The sequence below is a fragment of the Tachyglossus aculeatus genome, chromosome X2 (genome assembly GCF_015852505.1).
Source record: "Tachyglossus aculeatus isolate mTacAcu1 chromosome X2, mTacAcu1.pri, whole genome shotgun sequence".
NCBI classification, from domain to species: domain Eukaryota; kingdom Metazoa; phylum Chordata; class Mammalia; order Monotremata; family Tachyglossidae; genus Tachyglossus; species Tachyglossus aculeatus.
In genome coordinates, this window is record NC_052100.1 from 30,231,881 (window position 1) to 30,251,603 (window position 19,723).

The 19,723-nt window shown below is 45.9% G+C and overlaps 1 protein-coding gene across 1 annotated transcript; it reads left to right on the forward strand.

The window, feature by feature from the left end:
- The first annotated feature begins 8,700 nt into the window (after positions 1-8,700).
- Positions 8,701-14,428, forward strand: HSBP1L1 (heat shock factor binding protein 1 like 1). Its single transcript, XM_038771278.1, has 3 exons — positions 8,701-8,822; positions 11,309-11,375; positions 13,810-14,428. Exons 1-3 carry the CDS (start codon positions 8,790-8,792, stop codon positions 13,965-13,967), a joined length of 258 nt encoding a protein of 85 aa, XP_038627206.1. The 5' UTR covers positions 8,701-8,789; the 3' UTR covers positions 13,968-14,428.
- The last annotated feature ends 5,295 nt before the right edge of the window (positions 14,429-19,723 follow it).

Genomic DNA, 19,723 nt, shown 5'->3' on the forward strand with positions numbered 1-19,723 from the left:
TCCCTCAGACCCGGCCCCTTCTGCCTCAGCCCCGCCCCCTCCCCCTCAGACCCTCCCTCCCCTCCCCCCCCTCGGACCCGCCCCTTATCCCTCAGCCCCTCCCCCTTCTCCCTCAGACCCGCCCCCCTCCCTCAGACAATCTGCCTCCTCAGCCCCGCCCCCTTCCCCTCAGTCCCGCCCCCTTCTCCCTCAGACCCGCCCCCTCCCCCTCAGACCCACCCCCCTTCCCCTCAGACCCTCCCCCCTCCCCCTCGGACCCGCCCCCTTCTCCCTCAGACCCTCCCCTTCTCCCTCAGACACTCCCCCCTCCCCCTCAGACCCTCCCCTTCTCCCTCAGACCCGCTCCCGTCTCCCTCAGCCCCGCCCCCGTCTCCCTCAGCCCCGCCCCCTTTCCCATCGGCCCCGCCCCCTTTCCCCTTAGCCCCGCCCCTAAGCTCCTTAGCTCAGCCCATGCCCTTCCTCTCCTGGGCCCCTCACCTCCCCCCTAAGCCCCGCCCATTCCCCCCCACCTCGGCCCCTCCCCTCCCCTCCCCTCAGCCCCTGCCTTTCCCCTCCTAGGCCCCTCCCCTCCCCTTCAGACCCGCCCCTTCCACTGCCAGGCCACGCCCCTCCCCATAGCCACGCCCCTTCCCTCGTAGGCCCCGCCCCTCCTTTCCCCTCCTAGGCCCCCTCCTCCCCCTCTCCATCCCCCCCCCCCCGCCTTCCCTCCTTCCCCTCCCCACAGCACCTGTATAGATGTATATATGTTTGTACATGTTTATTACTCTATTTATGTATTTTGTTTGCACATATTTATTCTATTTATTTTATCTTGTTACTATGTTTTGTTTTGTTTGTCTTCCCCTTCTAGACTGTGAGCCCGCTGTTGGGCAGGGACCGTCTCTATATGTTGCCAACTTGCACTTCCCAAGCACTTAATACAGTGCTCTGCACACAGTAAGCACTCAATAAATACGATTAAATGAATGAATTAATCAATCGTATTTATGATTTACATTTATCATATTTATGAACGAATGAATGAACCCAGGTCTTCTCCCTCCCATGCCCACGCTGCATCCGCTAGGCCACGTTCCTTCTCCTCGTTAAGTTCCTTAAAGGCAGCGAATGTCTTGTTTCTGGCTGTACGATTCCCAAGCGCTCAGTGGGTACAGAGTGGGTAGGGGGGCATACTTCCGTCTCTCTAATTCACCCAAACAGTGGTATTTATTGAGCGTCTATGCTATGCAGAGCATCTTTCTGAGGGCCTAAGAGAGCGTGATAGAGCCAGGAGGCCTGATCCCTACCTTTCAAGGAGCTTAAATCCTTCACACTGGTTCCTCTGAACTTCCTAGGGCATCCTCGGGCCCACTGTTGGGTAGGGACCGTCTCTATACGTTGCCAACTTGGACTTCCCAAGCGCTTAGTACAGTGCTCTGCACACAGTAAGCACTCAATAAATACGATTGATTGATTGATTGATCAAAGAGGCCAGAGTCAGCTGAGGCGACCATATAAAGTCTCCGCAAGGGCTTGGTGCCAATTCACCCATCCCAGACAACCAGTCAGCGAGCCCGCATCGACCAGGAAATGTTGACCTCACTGGTCTTTCCTGTTTGGAGTCCAACGCCTTCCTGAGGAAGCACGATTCCCTCCCCGCCTTTGTTTTAGATGTTTTGTTTTGTTGTCTGTCTCCTCCTTCTAATAATAATAATAATCATGGCATTTATTCATTCATTCATTCATTCAATCGTATTTATTGAGCGCTTACTGTGTGCAGAGCACTGTACTAAGTGCTTGGGAAGTACAGGTTGGCAACATAATAATAATAATTGTATCTACCATAGTGCTTAGAACAGTGCTTGGCACATAGAAAGTGCTTAACAGATACCAACATTATTATTATTATTGTTATTATTACCCTCTAAGGGTGGAGAGTAGGTTCCACAGCCCATTCGGTTATTTATATTCTATCTATATTCTCCCTCCCCCTCCCCATCCCCCCCGCCTTACCTCCCTTCCCTCCCCACAGCACCTGTATATATGTATATATGTTTGTACATATTTATTACTCTATTTTATTTGTACATATTTATTCTAATTATTTTATTTTGTTAGTATGTTTTGTCTTGTTGTCTGTCTCCCCCTTCTAGACTGTGAGCCCACTGTTGGGTAGGGACCGCCTCTATATGTTGCCAACTTGTACTTCCCAAGCGCTTAGTACAGTGCTCTGCACACCATAAGTGCTCAATAAATGCCATTCATTCATTCATTCAATTGTATTTATTAAGCGCTTACTATGTGCAAAGCACTGTTCTAAGCGCCGGAGAGGATACAAGGAGATCAGGTTGTCCCACGGGGGGCTCACAGTCTTAATCCCCATTTTACAGATGAGGGAACTGAGGCTCAGAGACGTTAAGTGATTTGCCCAAAGTCACACAGCTGACAATTGGCAGAGCCGGGATTCGAACCCATGACCTCTGACTCCAAAGCCCGGGCTCTTTCTACTGAGCCATGCTGCTTCTAGACTGTGAGCCCTCAGTAACCCAATATAAACCATCCCACATCCCTAACTCTCCCCCCTCCATCCCTGACTTTCCCTCTGGGGATCCAGTGTGGACTATTTTGCTACATACAAATACATACAAATATGTTTGTACAGATTTATTACTCTATTTATTTTACTTGTCCATATTTACTATTCTATTTATTTTATTTGTTAATATGTTTTGTTTTGTTGTCTGTCTCCCCCTTCTAGACTGTGAGCCCGCTGTTGGGTAGGGTCCGTCTCTATACGTTGCCGACGTGGACTTCCCAAGTGCTTAGTACAGTGCTCTGCACACAGGAAGTGCTCAATAAATACGTTTGAATGAATGAATGGTTAAGCACTTTACTAGGTGCCGAGCACTAAGCCTTGGGTTAGATTCAAGCAAATCAGGTTGCACGTAGTCCCTGTCCCACATGGGGCTCACAGTCTCCATCCCCATTTTACAGACGAGGTGACTGAGGCCCCGAGGAAGGGAAGTGACTCGCTTAAGGTCACCCAGCAGAAAAGTGGCAGAGCAGGGATTAATAATAATAATGATAATAATGGAATTTATTAAACACTTAAATATGCAAAGCACTAAGTGCTGGGGAGGATACAAGGTGATGAGGTTGTCCCATGGAGGGCTCACAGTCTTAATCCCCATTTTACAGATGAGGTAACTGAGGCCCAGAGAAGCGAAGTGACTTGCCCAAAGTCACACAGCTGATAATTGGCAGAGTTGGGACCCAGGTCCGTCTGACTCCCAAGCGCGGGCTTTATCCACTAGGCCAGGCTACTTCTCCTACAACTGTCACCTGTGTTCTTCAGCGGGGCTCAGTGGAAAGAGCCCCGGCTTGGGAATCAGAGGTCTTGGGTTCTAATTCCGCTCTGCCACTTGTCAGCTGGGTGACTTTGGGCCAGTCACTTCACTTCTCTGGGCCTCAGTTCCCTCATCTGTAAAAGGGGAATTAAGACTGTGAGCCCCACGTGGGACGACCTGGTTACCTTGTATCTACCCTAGCGCTTAGAACAGTGTCTGGCACATAGTAAGCATTATTATTATTATTACAAGGGACTGTGTCCAACCCAATTTGCTTGTGTCCATCCCAGTGCTTAATAAAGTGCCTGGCACATAGTAAGCGCCTAACAAATACCATTATTATTATTATTATTATTATTACAAGGGACTGAATTCGCTGATTTGCTTGTGTCCATCCCAGGGTTTAGTCCAGTGCCTGGCACATAGTAAGCACCTAACAAATACCGTTATTATTATTATTATTATTATTACAAGGGACTGTGTCCAACCTGATTTGCTTGTGTCCATCCCAGCGCTTAATACAGTGCCTGGCACATAGTAAGCGCCTAACAAATACCATCATTATTATTATTATTACAAAGGACTGTGTCCGACCCGATTTGCTCATATCCATCCCAGCACTTAATACAGTGCCTGGCACATAGTAAAAGTGCCTAACAAATACCATAATTATTATTACTATTACAAGGGACTGTATCCGACCCAATTTGCTTGTGTCCATCCCAGCGCTTAATACAGTGCCTGGCACATAGTAAGTGCCTAACAAATACCATAATTATTATTACTATTACAAGGGACTGTGTCTGACCCAATTTACTTGTGTCCATCCCAGCACTTAATACAGTGCCTGGCACATAGTAAGCGCCTAACAAATACCACTATCATTACTATTATTACAAGGGACTGTGTCCAACCCGATTTGCTTGCATCCATCCCAGTGCTTAATACAGTGCCTGGTACCTAGTAAGCGCCTAACAAATACCATTATTATAATTTATTATTATTATTATTATTATTATTGTTATTATTATTATTATTACAAGGGTCTGTGTCCGACCCGATTTGCTTGTGTCCATCCCAGCACTTAATACAGTGCCTAGTACATAGTAAGTGCCTAACAAATGCCATTATTATTATTATTATTATTATTATTATTACAAGGGTCTGTGTCCGACCTGATTTGCTTGTGTCCATCCCAGCGCTTAATACAGTGCCTAGTACATAGTAAGCGCCTAACAAATGTCATTATTATTATTATTATTATTATTATTATTATTATTATTATTACAAGGGACTATGTCCAACCCGATTTGCCTGTGTCCATCCCAGCTTTTAATACAGTGCCTGGCACATAGTAAGCGCCTAACAAATGCCATTATGATTATTATTGTTATTACAAGGGACTATGTCCAAACCGATTTGCCTGTGTACATCCTAGTGCTTAATACTGAACCTGGCACATAGTAAGCGTCTAACAAATATTATTATTATTATTATTATTATTATTATTATTATTATTATTACAAGGGTCTGTGTCCGACCCTATTTGCTTGTGTCCATCCCAGGGTTTAGTCCAGTGCCTGGCACATAGTAAGCACCTAACAAATACCATTATTATTATTGTCATTATTATTACAAGGGTCTCTGTCCGACCCGATTTGCTTGTATCCATTCCAGGGTTTAGTCCAGTGCCTGGCACATAGTAAGCACTTAACAAATACCATTATTATTATTATTATCATCATCATTATTACGAGGGTCCGTGTCCGACCTGATTTGCTTGTGTCCAACCCAGGGTTTAGTCCAGTGCCTGGCACATAGTAAGCGCCTAACAGATACCATTATTATTATTTTATTATTATTATTATTGCAAAGGGCAATGTCCGACCCGATTTGCTTTTGTCCATCCCAGGGTTTAGTCCAGTGCTTGGAACGTAGTAAGTGCTTAACAAATACCATCACTATAATTATTATTACAAGGGTCTGTGTCTGACCCAATTTGCTTGTGTCCATCCCAGGGTTTAGTCCAGTGCCTGGCACATAGTAAGCGCCTAACAAATACCATTATTATCATTATTATTATTATTATTGCAAGGGCCTATGTCCGACCCGATTTGCTTGTGTCCATCCCAGAGTTTAGTCCAGTGCTTGGCACATAGTAAGCTCTTAACAAACACCATCATTATTATTATTATTACAAGGGACTGGGTCCAACCCGATTTGCTTGTGTCCATCTCAGGGTTTAGTCCAGTGCCTGGCACATAGTAAGCACCTAACAAATACCATTATCATTATTATTATTGTTATTATTACTACAAGGGACTGTGTCCGACCCGATTTGCTTGTGTCCATCCCAGGGTGTAGTCCAGTGCCTGGCACATAGTAAGCGCCTAAGAAATACCATTATTATCATTATTATTATTATTGCAAGGGACTATGTCCCACCCGATTTGCTTGTGTCCATCCCAGGGTTTAGTCCAGTGCTTGGCACACAGTAAGCGCTTAACAAACACCATCATTATTATTATTATTATTACAAGGGATTGGGTCCAACCCGATTTGCATGTGTCCATCTCAGGGTTTAGTCAAGTGCCTGGCACATAGTAAGCACCTAACAAATACCATTATTATCATTATTATTATTATTACTACAAGGGACTGTGTCTAACCCGATTTGCTTGTGTCCATCCCTGGGTTTAGTCCAGTGCCTGGCACATAGTAAGCGCCTAACAAATACCATTATTATTATTATTATTATTATTATTACAAGGGTCTGTGTCCGACCCGATTTGCTTGTGTCCATCCCTGGGTTTAGTCCAGTGCCCGGCACATAGTAAGCGCTTAACAAATGCCATCATTATTATTATTGTTATAATTATTAAAAGGGTCTGTGTCCGACCCGATTTGTTTGTGTCCATCCCTAGGTTTAGTCCAGTGGCCGGCACATAGTAAGTGCTTAACAAATGCCATTATTATTATTATTATTATTATTATTATTATTACAAGGGTCTGTGTCCAACCCCATTTGCTTGTGTCCATCCCTGGGTTTAGTCCAGTGGCCGGCACATAGTAAGCGCTTAACAAATGTCATCATTATTATTATTATCATTATTAAAAGGGTCTGTGTCCAACCTGATTTGCTTGTGTCCATCCCTGGGTTTAGTCCAGTGCCCGGCACATAGTAAGCGCTTAACATATGCCATCATTATGATTATGATTATTATGATTATGATTATTATGCATCCCCCATCTTACCTCCTTCCCTTCCCCACAGCACCTGTATACATGTATATATGTTTGTACATATTTATTACTCATTTATTTATTTATTTTACCTGTACATATCTATTCTATTCTATTTTATTTTGTTAGTATGTTTGGTTTTGTTCTTTGTCTCCCCCTTTTAGACTGTGAGCCCACCGTTGCATAGGGACTGTCTCTCTATGTTGCCGACTTGTACTTCCCAAGCGCTTAGTCCAGTGCTCTGCACACAGTAAGCGCTCAATAAATACGATTGATTGATTATGATGATTACAAGGTCTGTGTCCAACCCGATTTGCTTGTGTCCATCCCTGGGTTTAGTCCAGTGCCCGGCACATAGTAAGCGCTTAACAAATGCCATCATTATTATTATTATTATCATTATTAAAAGGGTCTGTGTCCAACCTGATTTGCTTGTGTCCATCCCTGGGTTTAGTCCAGTGCCCGGCACATAGTAAGCGCTTAACAAATGCCATTATTATTATTATTATTATGATTACTACAAGGGACTATGTCCAACCCGATTTGCTTGTGTCCATCCCTGGGTTTAGTCCAGTGGCCGGCACATAGTAAGCGCTATAACAAATGCCATCATTATGATTATGATTATTATGATTATGATTATGATTATTATGCATCTCCCATCTTACCTCCTTCCCTTCCCCACAGCACCTGTATATATGTATATATGTTTCTACATATTTATTACTCTATTTTACCTGTACATATCTATTCTATTTATTTTATTTTGTTAGTATGTTTGGTTTAGTTCTCTGTCTCCCCCTTTTAGACTGTGAGCCCACCGTTGCGTAGGGACTGTCTCTCTATGTTGCCGACTTGTACTTCCCAAGCGCTTAGTCCAGTGCTCTGCACACAGTAAGCGCTCAATAAATACGATTGATTGATTATGATGATTACAAGGGTCTGTGTCCGACCCGATTTGCTTGTGTCCATCCCTGGGTTTAGTCCAGTGGCCGGCACATAGTAAGCGCTTAACAAATGCCATCATTATTATTATTATTATCATTATTAAAAGGGTCTGTGTCCAACCTGATTTGCTTGTGTCCATCCCTGGGTTTAGTCCAGTGCCCGGCACATAGTAAGCACTTAACAAATGCCATCATTATTATTATTATCATTATTAAAAGGGTCTGTGTCCAACCTGATTTGCTTGTGTCCATCCCTGGGTTTAGTCCAGTGCCCGGCACATAGTAAGCACTTAACAAATGCCATCATTATTATTATTATCATTATTAAAAGGGTCTGTGTCCAACCCGATTTGCTTGTGTCCATCCCTGGGTTTAGTCCAGTGGCCGGCACATAGTAAGCGCTTAACAAATGCCATCATTATTATTATTATGATTATTAAAAGGGTCTGTGTCCAACCCGATTTGCTTGTGTCCATCCCTGGGTTTAGTCCAGTGGCCGGCACATAGTAAGCGCTTAACAAATGCCATCATTATTATTATTATGATTATTACAAGGGTCTGTGTCCAACCCGATTTGCTTGTGTCCATCCCTGGGTTTAGTCCAGTGCCTGGCACATAGTAAGCGCTTAACAGATGCCATTATTATTATTATTATTATTATTATCATTATCATTGTTATTACAAGGGTCTGTGTCCAACCCCATATGCTTGTGTCCATCCCTGGGTTTAGTCCAGTGGCCGGCACATAGTAAGCGCTTAACAAATGCCATCATTATTATAATTATGATTATTAAAAGGGTCTGTGTCCAACCCGATTTGCTTGTGTCCATCCCTGGGTTTAGTCCAGTGCCTGGCACATAGTAAGCGCTTAACAGATGCCATCATTATTATTATTATTGTAGTATTATTGTTATTACAAGGGTCTGTGTCCAACCCCATTTGCTTGTGTCCATCCCTGGGTTTAGTCCAGTGGCCGGCACATAGTAAGCGCCTAACAAATGCCATCATTATGATGATGATGATTAGAAGGGTCTGTGTCCATCCCAGCGCTCAGCCCAGCGGCGGGCACGTAGTAAGCGCTTAGCAAACAGCAGGACGATGAGGATTGTAAGCGTGGGCAGCCTGGGCGGCTTGCTGAGTGGTCCAGCAGGGCCTGAAGGCCCGCCCCCCGCCCCATTTTGGGCGCTTAATACAGAGGCGGCCAGCGGGGCTGGGAAAGCCCCTGGCAGGGCCGGGTGACCCCGGCGGTGACCCCAACATTGGTGACCCCACCATGGAGGGGCCGGACACGCCGGTGGAGCGGTTGGTGAGTCGGGGCCCGGGGCCTGGGATTCATTCAATCGTATTTATTGAGCGCTTACTGCGTGCAGAGCATCATCATCATCGATCGTATTTATTGAGCGCTTACTGTGTGCAGAGCACTGGACTAAGCGCTTGGGAAGGACAAGTCGGCAACAAGATGGCCCTCTCCCCCTGGGGAGGCTGGAGGTCTTGCTTCACTAGCTTTAATTCTATTTGTTCTGACGACTGGACACCTGTCCGCATGTCAGCACCTGTATATATGTTTGTACATATTTATTACTCTATTTATTTATTTTACTTGTACGTATCTATTCTATTTATTTTATTTCGTTAGTATGTTTGGTTTTGTGCTCTGTCTCCCCCTTTTAGACTGTGAACCCACGGTTGGGTAGGGACCGTCTCTCTATGTTGCCAACTTGGACTTCCCAAGCGCTTAGTACAGTGCTCTGCACACAGTAAGCGCTCAATAAATACGATTGATGATGATGATGATGTTTAGTTTGGTTGTCCATCCCCCCCTTCTAGACTGTGAGCCCGTTGTGGGGCAGGGACCGTCTCTAGATGTTGCCGATTTGGACTTCCCCAGCGCTTAGTACAGTGGTCTGCACGCAATAAGCGCTCAGTAAATACGATTAAATGAATGAATGAATGAATGCCCCCAGGAGACCCTGGGCCTGGGATGGCCCGCCCCCAGCCCCTTCCCATCCCCTTCCCCCGCTTAATCCGAGCCTTCAGCCCCCCCACCCCCTCTCTCCCTGGGGCCGGGCCTGCCAAGACCCCCAGGCTGGGGGTCTGTTGGGGCACTGTTGGGTAGGGACTGTCTCTATATGTTGCCAATTTGTACTTCCCAAGCGCTTAGTACAGTGCTCTGCACATAGTAAGCGCTCAATAAATACAATTGATGATGATGATGATGGGGGTCTTGCTTTAATAGCTTTCATTCTATTTGTTCTGACGACTGGACACCTTTCCACATGTTTTGTTTTGTTGTCCATCTCCCCCTTCTAGACTGTGAGCCCGTTATTGGGTAGGGACCGTCTCTGGATGTCGCCAACTTGTACTTCCCAAGCGCTTAGTACAGTGCTGGGCACACAGTAAGTGCTCAATAAATACGATTGAATGAATGAATGCCCCCAGGAGACCCTGGGCCTGGGATAATAATAATAATAATGATGGCATTTATTAAGCGCTGGGATGGCCCCAGACCGAGCCCCCTCCTTCCTCTCCCCCTCCGCCCCCTTCCCATCCCCCCCGCCTTACCTCCTTCCCCTCCCCACATCATCTGTATATATGTATATATGTTTGTACATATTTATTACTCCATTTATTTTACTTGTACATATTTATTCTATTTATTTTATTTTGTTAATATGTTTTGTTGTCTGTCTCCCCCTTCTAGACTGTGAGCCCAATGTTGGGTAGGGACCGTCTCTATATGTTGCCAACTTGGACTTCCCAAGCGCTTAGTACGGTGCTCTGCACGCAGTAAGTGCTCAATAAATACGATTGAATGAATGAATGAATGAATGGCCCACCCCCAGCCCCCTCCCCCGGTTAATCAGGGCCTTCAACCCCAAAGCCCCGTCCATCCCACACTGGACAGTTCCAGCAGAGGAGGAAGTCCGATAGAGAAGCCTCTTGCTCCAGGCCCAGGATGGAGGGATGAATAGAATTATTATTATTATCATTATTGGATGGATGGACAGACTAACAGAAGGATGGATAATAATAGTAATATTAATGGCATTTGTTAAGCGCTTATTCGGTGCGAAGCACTCTTCTAAGCGCTGGAGGGGATACAAAGTGATCGGGTTGTCCCACGTGGGGCTCACAGTCTTAATCCCCGTTTTACAGATGAAGTAACTGAGGCCCAGTGAACTGACTTGCCCAAAGTCACCCAGCCAAGTGGTGGAGCTGGGATTAGAACCCATGACCTCTGGCTCCCAAGCCCGTGCTCTTTCCACTGAGCCATGCTGCTTCTCTGAGGCGGGGATTTATTTTATTTGTACATATTTATTCCATTTTATTTTGTTAATATGTTTTGTTTTGTTGTCTGTCTCCCCCTTCTAGACTGTGAGCCCGCTGTTGGGTAGGGACCATCTCTAGATGTTGCCAACTTGGACTTCCCAAGCGCTTAGTACGGTGCTCTGCACACAGTAAGCACTCAATAAATACGATTGAATGAATGAATGAATGTGCGGAGAAGGCGTGCCCCAGAGCATAGAACAGTGCTTGGCACATTGTAAGCGCTTAATAAATACCATTAATAGTAGTTGTAGTTGTACAGTCCTCACACAGTAGGGGCCCAGAACAGCAGATAATAGGGGCCCAGTAAGGCCCTCTGCACCCAATAAGTGCCGCGCTCAATAAATACTATGGTGATGATGTGCAAAGTGATTAGAAATGTCAGGAAAAAAACTTGGAAAAGTAAAGTCACGTGAAAATGCTAATTGCCCTGTCGGTTATTGATATTTCTGGTTCATTTTCCAGGCAGATAACCTATTGCAGGAACTTCAAGAAAATTTTCAAGCTCTGACAGAAACATTAACTGAGAGAAATATCCTTTTCTGCCATGGCCTGAGTAGGATCCTGGGGTCGTATCCTGAATAAGGCCTAACTATTTTTGCTGGTTCGTGTTAGCGGATATTTTCCTCTTTTTTTCTTTGGCTATTTTTGAGCTCCGATGAGGCGCTTGGAGATTTAGCTGTAGCGGGCTAAGCGTTTCACTGGCCGCTGAGTGGAGTGGAAGGCAACAGATGAAGTAAAAAGTTGCAGGAAGAAATCACTCAGGGTAGTATATGAAAATCCTTCCCAAAAGACACTTAGGCAGCTGGCATCCTGCAGCCAGCACACTTCTTTAGCATGGAGTTGAATTAGATCAAAGCTGAGGGTTTTGGTAAAAGTCAATACAATCTGCACTGGCTCCCTTAGGGTGTGAAAAGGGTTTCCAAAAATAATTGAATTGCTTTAGCAGGCTTTTGCTCTAATGGCTAGCTGAAAAAGCACGGGCTTGGGAGTCAGAGGAGCTGGGTCATTCATTCAATCGTATTTATTGAGCGCTTACTGTGTGCAGAGCACTGTGCTCAGCGCTTGGGAAGTACAAGTTGGCAACATATGGAGACGGTCCCTACCCAACAGCGGGCTCACAGTCTAGAAGGGGGAGGCAGACAACAAGACAAAACATGTGGACAGGTGTCAAGTCATCAGAATAAATAGAAATAAAACTAGATTTACATCACCCAGAAAATAAATAGAATAGTAAATATTCAGGGGTAAATAGTACTTAATACTATTAAGTATTTAATAGTTAAATACTTAAGTAAATACTAAGTATTACATACTTAATACTAGTTACTTAATAGTAAAAGTAATAGAGTAATAAATCTGTACAGGTGCTGTGGGGAGGGGAAGGAGGTAGGGCGGGGGGCATGGGTCCTAATCCCTGCTCTCCCACTTGCCTGATGAGTGACCTTGGGCATGCCATTTCCCTCTTCTGTGCCTCGGTGTCCTCAACTGCAAAATGGGGATTCAGTACTTTCATTCATTCATTCATGCGATCATATTTATTGAGCGCTTACTGTGTGCAGAGCACTGTACTTTATTGAGCGCTTACTGTGTGCAGAGCACTGTGCTTTATGGAGCGCTTACTGTGTGCAGAGCACTGTACTAAGCGCTTGGGAAGTACAAGTCGGCAACATCTAGAGACGGTCCCTACCCGACAACGGGCTCACAGTCTAGAAGGGGGAGACGGACAACAAAAACAAAACATGCGGACAGGTGTCAAGTCGTCAGAACAGATGGAATTAAAGCTAAATGCACATCATTAACAAAATAAATAGAGTAGTAAATATGTACAAGAGAAGAATAAATAGTAAATATGTACTTTTTTTTCACTCTTTGACTGTGAGCCCCACGAGAGACAGGGACTGTGTCTGACCTGATGACTTTGTGTCTACCCCACAGTGCTTACCACAGTGGTTGGCACGTACAAATTAGTGCTTAACAAATATTATTATTATTTAGAATCAATCTTTTAAGTGGCTCCTGCAGCAGTGGATTCTAGCTTCCTGTGATGTCAAGACTCAGGAAGTCCTCAGAATTGGCCCCTTAAACCCTCCTGCCTGTCATTTATTCAGAATCTCTCTCCTGCACTGGATTGTAAACTCCTGAAGGCAGGGATAGTGTCCACTAACTCCGCTGTGCTCTCTCGGGTGCTTGTTTTGTACAGCGCTCTGCAGAGAATAAGCGCTCAAAGCCTTCTACTGATTGATTTCCTCTGATGAGAGGCCCTTTTTGCTTCTGCTTTGCCTTACGAACCGACAGGTAGGGCAGATCCATTATTTCCAGTTTATTTTTATTATAATAGCTGGAAATTATGGTGCGCTGTTATCTTTCCTCAGCCCTCTGACCTGATTGCCTTCTTTTATCCTCCGAACCCCTGGGAGATAAAGAAGTGGCGGGTGTCATTATCCCCATTTCACAGATAAGGAACCGAGTCCCAGAGAGGTTAAAAGGGTGTTTGGTTTTGTTCTCTGTCTCCCCCTTCTAGACTGTGAGCCCACTGTTGGGTAGGGACTGTCTCTATATGTTGCCAACTTGTACTTCCCAAGCGCTTAGTACAGTGCTCTGCACACAGTAAGCGCTCAATAAATACGATTGATTGATTGATTGATTTCTCTGAGGTCACGACCCAGCAGGCCGAAGGCAGAGCTGGGCCTGGCTGTTCTGACTTCCAGAATCCTGCCCTTTCTAACTGGCCCGAAGCCAAATCCGGTAGCCATTATTCATTCTGATTAGAAAGAGCCCATTCATTCAATCGTATTTATTGAGCGCTTAGGCAGAGCACTGTACTAAGCGCTTGGGAAGTTCAAGTCGGCAACATATAGAGACGGTCCCGCTGTTGTTGTTGCTTTTCTTCCTGATGTTACGAGACAAACGGGCATCCAGAGCAGCCCAGCCTTCCTGCAACTCAGCGCTCCTTAACTTTCTACTGGAAGAAATGGGCGGTCGAATCACTGACTTACAGAAGAACGTGTCGGTCCTGATGATACAGGCCGGAATCGACCCCGGCGGTGAAGAACCCGGGGGGACTCGTTGCCCCGGCAGCAGGGAGGGTCGCTGGCAGTCCGGTGGCTTTTATGGCCCCTAATGACCGCCTTCTGAGAAAATAGGATCCGCTCATCCGCCGTCTCCAATCTGATATTTCCGGCTTCCGAAACGTCTCCCTTGGATAACGAACTCTGTGCGTGGCAACTCCCGGTGCCCACTGATTTATTTCCTTGTGGAGTCCAGTGATATCTCCCCTCTTGCACAGCGGTTGAAATCGCCTGGGCCACGGAGTTTGGTCAACAGGCTGGTTTTAACATAGCGCATAAGGTGGAAATTCAATTTCAGAACGATTTCACGGGGATTCTTGAAGTCTTCCGTCGAGGCTGGAGGTCAGGGTTCTGTTTCTGTAAAAGCTGGGAGGACTGTAGACTGTAATATCCCTTTTAGATTCCCTCTAGACCGTAAGCTCGTTGTGGGCAGGGAATGTGTCTGTTACATTGTAATCACCCAAGTGCTTACTACGTTGCTCTGCGCGGAGAAAGTGCTCAATAAATGCTATTGTCTGACGGCTAGAACAGGTATATTCTTTGCACAGTTTGGAGAATGTGGTGGAAGGGGGAGTTCTCCACACAGCCCGGGTCCGTTCTGGGTAACCCGGGATGCTCCGGTGGTGCTGGGGTGGGAGGAAAGGGTCGTGGGCCTCGGAGGGGGTATCGGTCCGGCTGTGAGATGCTGCTGGGCCTCGGCTCCGCTGTGCCGACCCGTAGGGAACTCCGTGTGTGTTTGTGTATATGTGTGAGTGTGTGTTGTGTGCACGTGCGCATCCACAACTTTACAGACTCTATACGGCCAAATAGCAGTGGGCGGCAAAGCGTTTGGCTGGAGGTGATCCTAATGATAATACAGGAATTTGTTACCGAAAAATGTCAGTCTCAGAGGTAGCTCTGACCCGTTTATCCCCAACCCGTTAATTAATCGTCCCTGAAAAATTGTTTATCGAAGTGTGATACTCGTGCAGCCTGAGGTTGAATGAATCCCCCAGAATATTTCTGAGATAAAGGCTATTCCTGGGTGAGGACCAGGCCTTAATCAAGCAGCAGTCATTTTCTACTGGGTTTTTAAAAGGACCGTTTTCAGAAAGGAACCAAGACGGGCCATTGGGGTAGCCTACAGGGATAATTCCACTAGGAGGGCCTATGGGGATAACTCTACTGAGACAGTCTATAGGGAAAATATCACCAGGATAGTCCACAGGGATAATTCCTTCCTCTCCCCCTCGTCCCCCTCTCCATCCCCCCCATCTTACCTCCTTCCCTTCCCCACAGCACCTGTATATATGTATATATGTTTGTACATATTTATTACTCTATTTTATTTGTACATATCCTGTTTATTTTATTTTGTTAGTATGTTTGGTTTTGTTCTCTGTCTCCCCCTTTTAGACTGTGAGCCCACTGTTGGGTAGGGACTGTCTCTATATGTTGCAAATTTGTACTTCCCAAGCGCTTAGTACAGTGCTCTGCGCATAGTAAGCGCTCAATAAATACAATTGATGATGATGATGATGATGAATAGCCAAAAGACATAATTCCACTGAGAGAGCTTAGTGGGCTAACTGGTTGTATGGAGGGCAACCATCAGCCAGCCCCTCCAAGCCACCCTTTGATGCCACTTTCGGCTGAAGCAACCATGGGTCTGACTTGGAAACGGCCTCGCTTTAGCCCTTGTGAACTCCTACAGCTATTGTAGCGTGGCTCAGTGGAAAGAGCCCGGGCTTTGGAGTCAGAGGCCATGGGTTCAAATCCCGGCTCTGCCAATTGTCAGCTGTGTGACTCTGGGCAAGTCACTTCACTTCTCTGGGCCTCAGTTCCCTCGTCTGTAAAATGGGGATGAAGACTGTGAGCCCCCCGTGGGACAACCTGATCACCTTGTAATAATAATAATGATGGCACTTATTAAGCGCTTATTATTTCTTTTAGACTGTGAGCCCACTGTTGGGTAGGGACTGTCTCTACATGTTGGCAATTTGTACTTCCCAAGCGCTTAGTACAGTGCTCTGCACATAGTAAGCGCTCAATAAATACGATTGACGATGATGATGATTGTCGAGCCGAAAGGTCTCAATCTGTGGCAACGAAGTCTGTCTCCTCTTTCGTATTTGAAAAGATTTACCTTTGAGTTGCCCAATAGACCCTCCTTCTGCTCTCAGCTCGATCGATCCAAATTCACGGTCCCTTCAGAAATGTTCCATTTCTACTCTTTCGTGTTTCTTGCTTTTGGGATTTGCCGACACTTTCTCCACTTCAGGACTTTGGAGACTCTAAATTTAGCTTTCCGTCAGCAGCAGAAATGAGAGAACCCAGAAGTGAGACATTTTTACTTCCCCTTCTGTAGGCTGAGGAGCACCGTAGCCTAGTGAATAGACCCCGGGCCTGGGAGTCCAAAGGACCTGGGTTCAAATCCCCGCTCTGCCACTTGTCTGCTGTGTGACCTTGGGCAAGCCACTTATCTTCTCTGTGCCGCATTTACCTTATCTGTTAAATGGGGACTAAGACTGTGAGCCCCATGTGGGATAACCTGATTCCCTCGTATCTCCCCCAGTGCTTAGAGCAGTGCTTGGCACATAGTAAGCGCTTAATAAATACCATAGTTTTTTTTTTACACTACCCTTCTCTATGCCTCAGTTCCCACATCAGTAAAATGGAGATTAAGAATGTGAGCCCCATGTAAGACAGGAACTGTGCCCAACCCGATTTCCTTTGTATCCAATCCAGCGCTTAGTATGGTGCCTGGCACATAATAAGTGCTTAATAAATACCACAATTATCGTTATTATTATTATAGGCCAAGACAGCAAAGTAGCCTTTATCCAGGAGACCATTTTATCTGTGCAGCACAGCTGTGCCATTTTTCCGTCACTAGCCAAAGAAGAAAATGTCTGGTGTCTCCTCGTAACGTCGTTCTCATTTTTTTCCCCGCAGCCCTAAACAAAAGCCCATTTCAGAGCACCAGGTGAGGACCGTGGGGAAAATCTGCGAGGTGCATCCTCTTGGAATAAGTTGGGCTTTGTATCTGATGTATAAATTTAGGACGGAGCTAGAAATGCACGGAAAAGCAATTAATAAAGTGGATTTTCACCATGTACGGTAACCCCCAGATTAGTCTGGTCATCCGGGAGTCAGATGAGGCTCTTGGCCTGGCCAGTGGCATGTGCTCGATGAAAGGCAGGTGGAAAGAACCAAGTCCCAAATTTCCATTTATATTTAGAGCTCATAGAACAGTCTCCTTCAGACAGTTGAGGAAAGAGCACAGGACTGTCAGTCCCAAGACTTCTAGTGCCAGCTCTGCCAATAAATAAATAAATATTTATTTATTATATAATATATAATTTATTTATTATATAATAAATATTTACTTATTTATTTTACTTGTACATATCTATTCTATTTTATTTTGTTAGTATGTTTGCTGTTTTTTTTTTTTCTCTGTCTCCCCCTTTTAGACTGTGAGCCCAATGTTGGGTAGGGACTGTCTCTATATGTTGCCAATTTGTACTTCCCAAGCGCTTAGTACAGTGCTCTGCACATAGTAAGCGCTCAATAAATATGATTGATTGATTGATTGGCCTTGTGCTATGACAATAATAACGATGATGGTATTTGTTAGGCGCGTACCATGTGTCAAACACTGTACTAAGCACCGGGGTAGATGCAAGCTAATCAGGTTGGATGCAGTCCCTATCCTACATGGGGCTCACAGTCTTTATTCCCATTTTAAAACTGATCCACAGAGAAGTGAAATGACTTGTCCAAGGTCACATAGCAAACACGCCTGGATTATTGTGCGGATCTTGCCAATTACCAGGCCCGGGCTTTATCCGCTAGACCACTGCTGTTGGGTGCCCTGCTCCCCTAAAATGGGGAGCAACTCTCAGGGCGGCACCAGGAGAGTTTCGGGTCCTCTACCAGTCTCGACTACGGGAGGGAGAGTCAAGCAGAGGCCTGTCTATTCCATTCCTAGCTTGGGCCGTGGCTAACGAGTCTGCTACAAGCCAGAACTCGCCCACGCTGGGCATCAGCGCCACGGGAGAGAGTCGAGGGCCATCTTACCTCCTTCCCTTCCCCACAGCACCTGTATATATGTATATATGTTTGTACATATTTATTACTCTATTTATTTATTTATTTTACTTGTACATATCTATTCTATTTTGTTAGTATGTTTGGTTTTGTTCTCTGTCTCCCCCTTTTAGACTGTGAGCCCACTGTTGGGTAGGGACTGTCTCTATATGTTGCCAACTTGTACTTCCCAAGCGCTTAGTACAGTGCTCTGCACACAGTAAGCGCTCAATAAGTACGATTGATGATGATGATGAGGGCGGAGACTCAAGTTGACTGCGCGGAAGGAGGCGGCGGGAAACCGCTTCCGGATTTTTACCAAGAAAACTCCCTGGATCCAGATGGAGGTGGGGTGTTCTGGGAGAGACGTGTCCGGCATCGCTACGGGCCGGGGACGACTCGACGGCGTAAGACAACAGCAGAGATCATCAATCATCATCAAACATATAGGGAGATGGTAAATTGTGAACCCCGTGGGGGACGGCGGCTGCGTCCCATCTGATAACCTCATTTCGACTCCGGCGAGATAGAAACAGAATTCCGCCCAGAGAGTCTGGAGAAGGCTGAATTCCGGCCCGGCCTCAGTTGAAATCAGAGAGGGCGAGAGCGTGTCGGATGGGTGAGTCAGGAGAGCTGTGGGCGGCCGGGAGGGCGGGCTCGGCCTCCGGGAGAACCAGTCGTACGGGAATTCCCTAAGCCCGTGATTTATTCTGTCAAATGTGGCCTAGTTTAATGAAATCCCACCACCGTCTTAAAGGGTGACGTCCCCGCCCCACGGCTCATAAACACCTAGATCACAGTCTTCGCTCACGTCTCTACCAGCGCCAAACACCCTCCCTCCTGCCCGAAACTCCCCATTTACATCTGGCAGATTCCTGCTGGCCCCCATCTTCAAGCCCTTCTCCTCCAGGAGATCTGCCCTGATAAATCTCTCATTTCCCCACCCGACTTCCCCTTCCAACCGCCACTTTGGCGACTCTGCCTCACCCAGGCATGTGGGCCGTCCCCTCCCAGCCCTGTGTAGCCCTTATGAGCAAATCCTTAATTCTGAAATCCTAATCCTCTAGTAGTAGATTATTTTAGTGTCTGCCTCCCAACCAATCCCCGGGATTTATTGAATGTTTGCTGTGCACAAGAGCACTGTGCTAAACGCTTGGGAAAGTGCCACCCAATAGAGTTGGTTGAAGTGACTCCTGCCCTCAAGTTAACAGTGGGTGGCATTCATTAAATTACAGATAGGGGAAATACAGAATAAAGATATGTTCATTAAGTGCTAACGTAAGGGTGAGTAATAATAATAATAATGATGGTATTTGTCAAGCGCTTACTATGTGCCAAGCACTGTTCTAAGCACTGGGGGAGGTACAAGGTAATCAGGTTGTCTCACGTGGGACTCACAGTCTTCATTCCCATTTTACAACTGAAGGAACTGAGGCCAAGAGAAGTGACTTGCCCAAAGTCACACAGCAGACAAGTGGCAGAGGCGGAATTAGAACCCACGACCTCTGACTCCTGTGCTCTTTCCACTAAGCTTGGCTGCTTCTCAGTAAAGGGCTGCTGGATTGTCGGCTTTAAGGGCATGGATCATGTGTACTTGTACTTCCCAAGCGCTTAGTACAGTGCTCTGCACACAGTAAGCGCTCAATAAATACGATTGAATGAATGAATGAATGAATGTGTGCTAACTTGCTTGCTTGCTTGCAGTAAGCGCTCAATAAATGATTGAATGATTGATCCG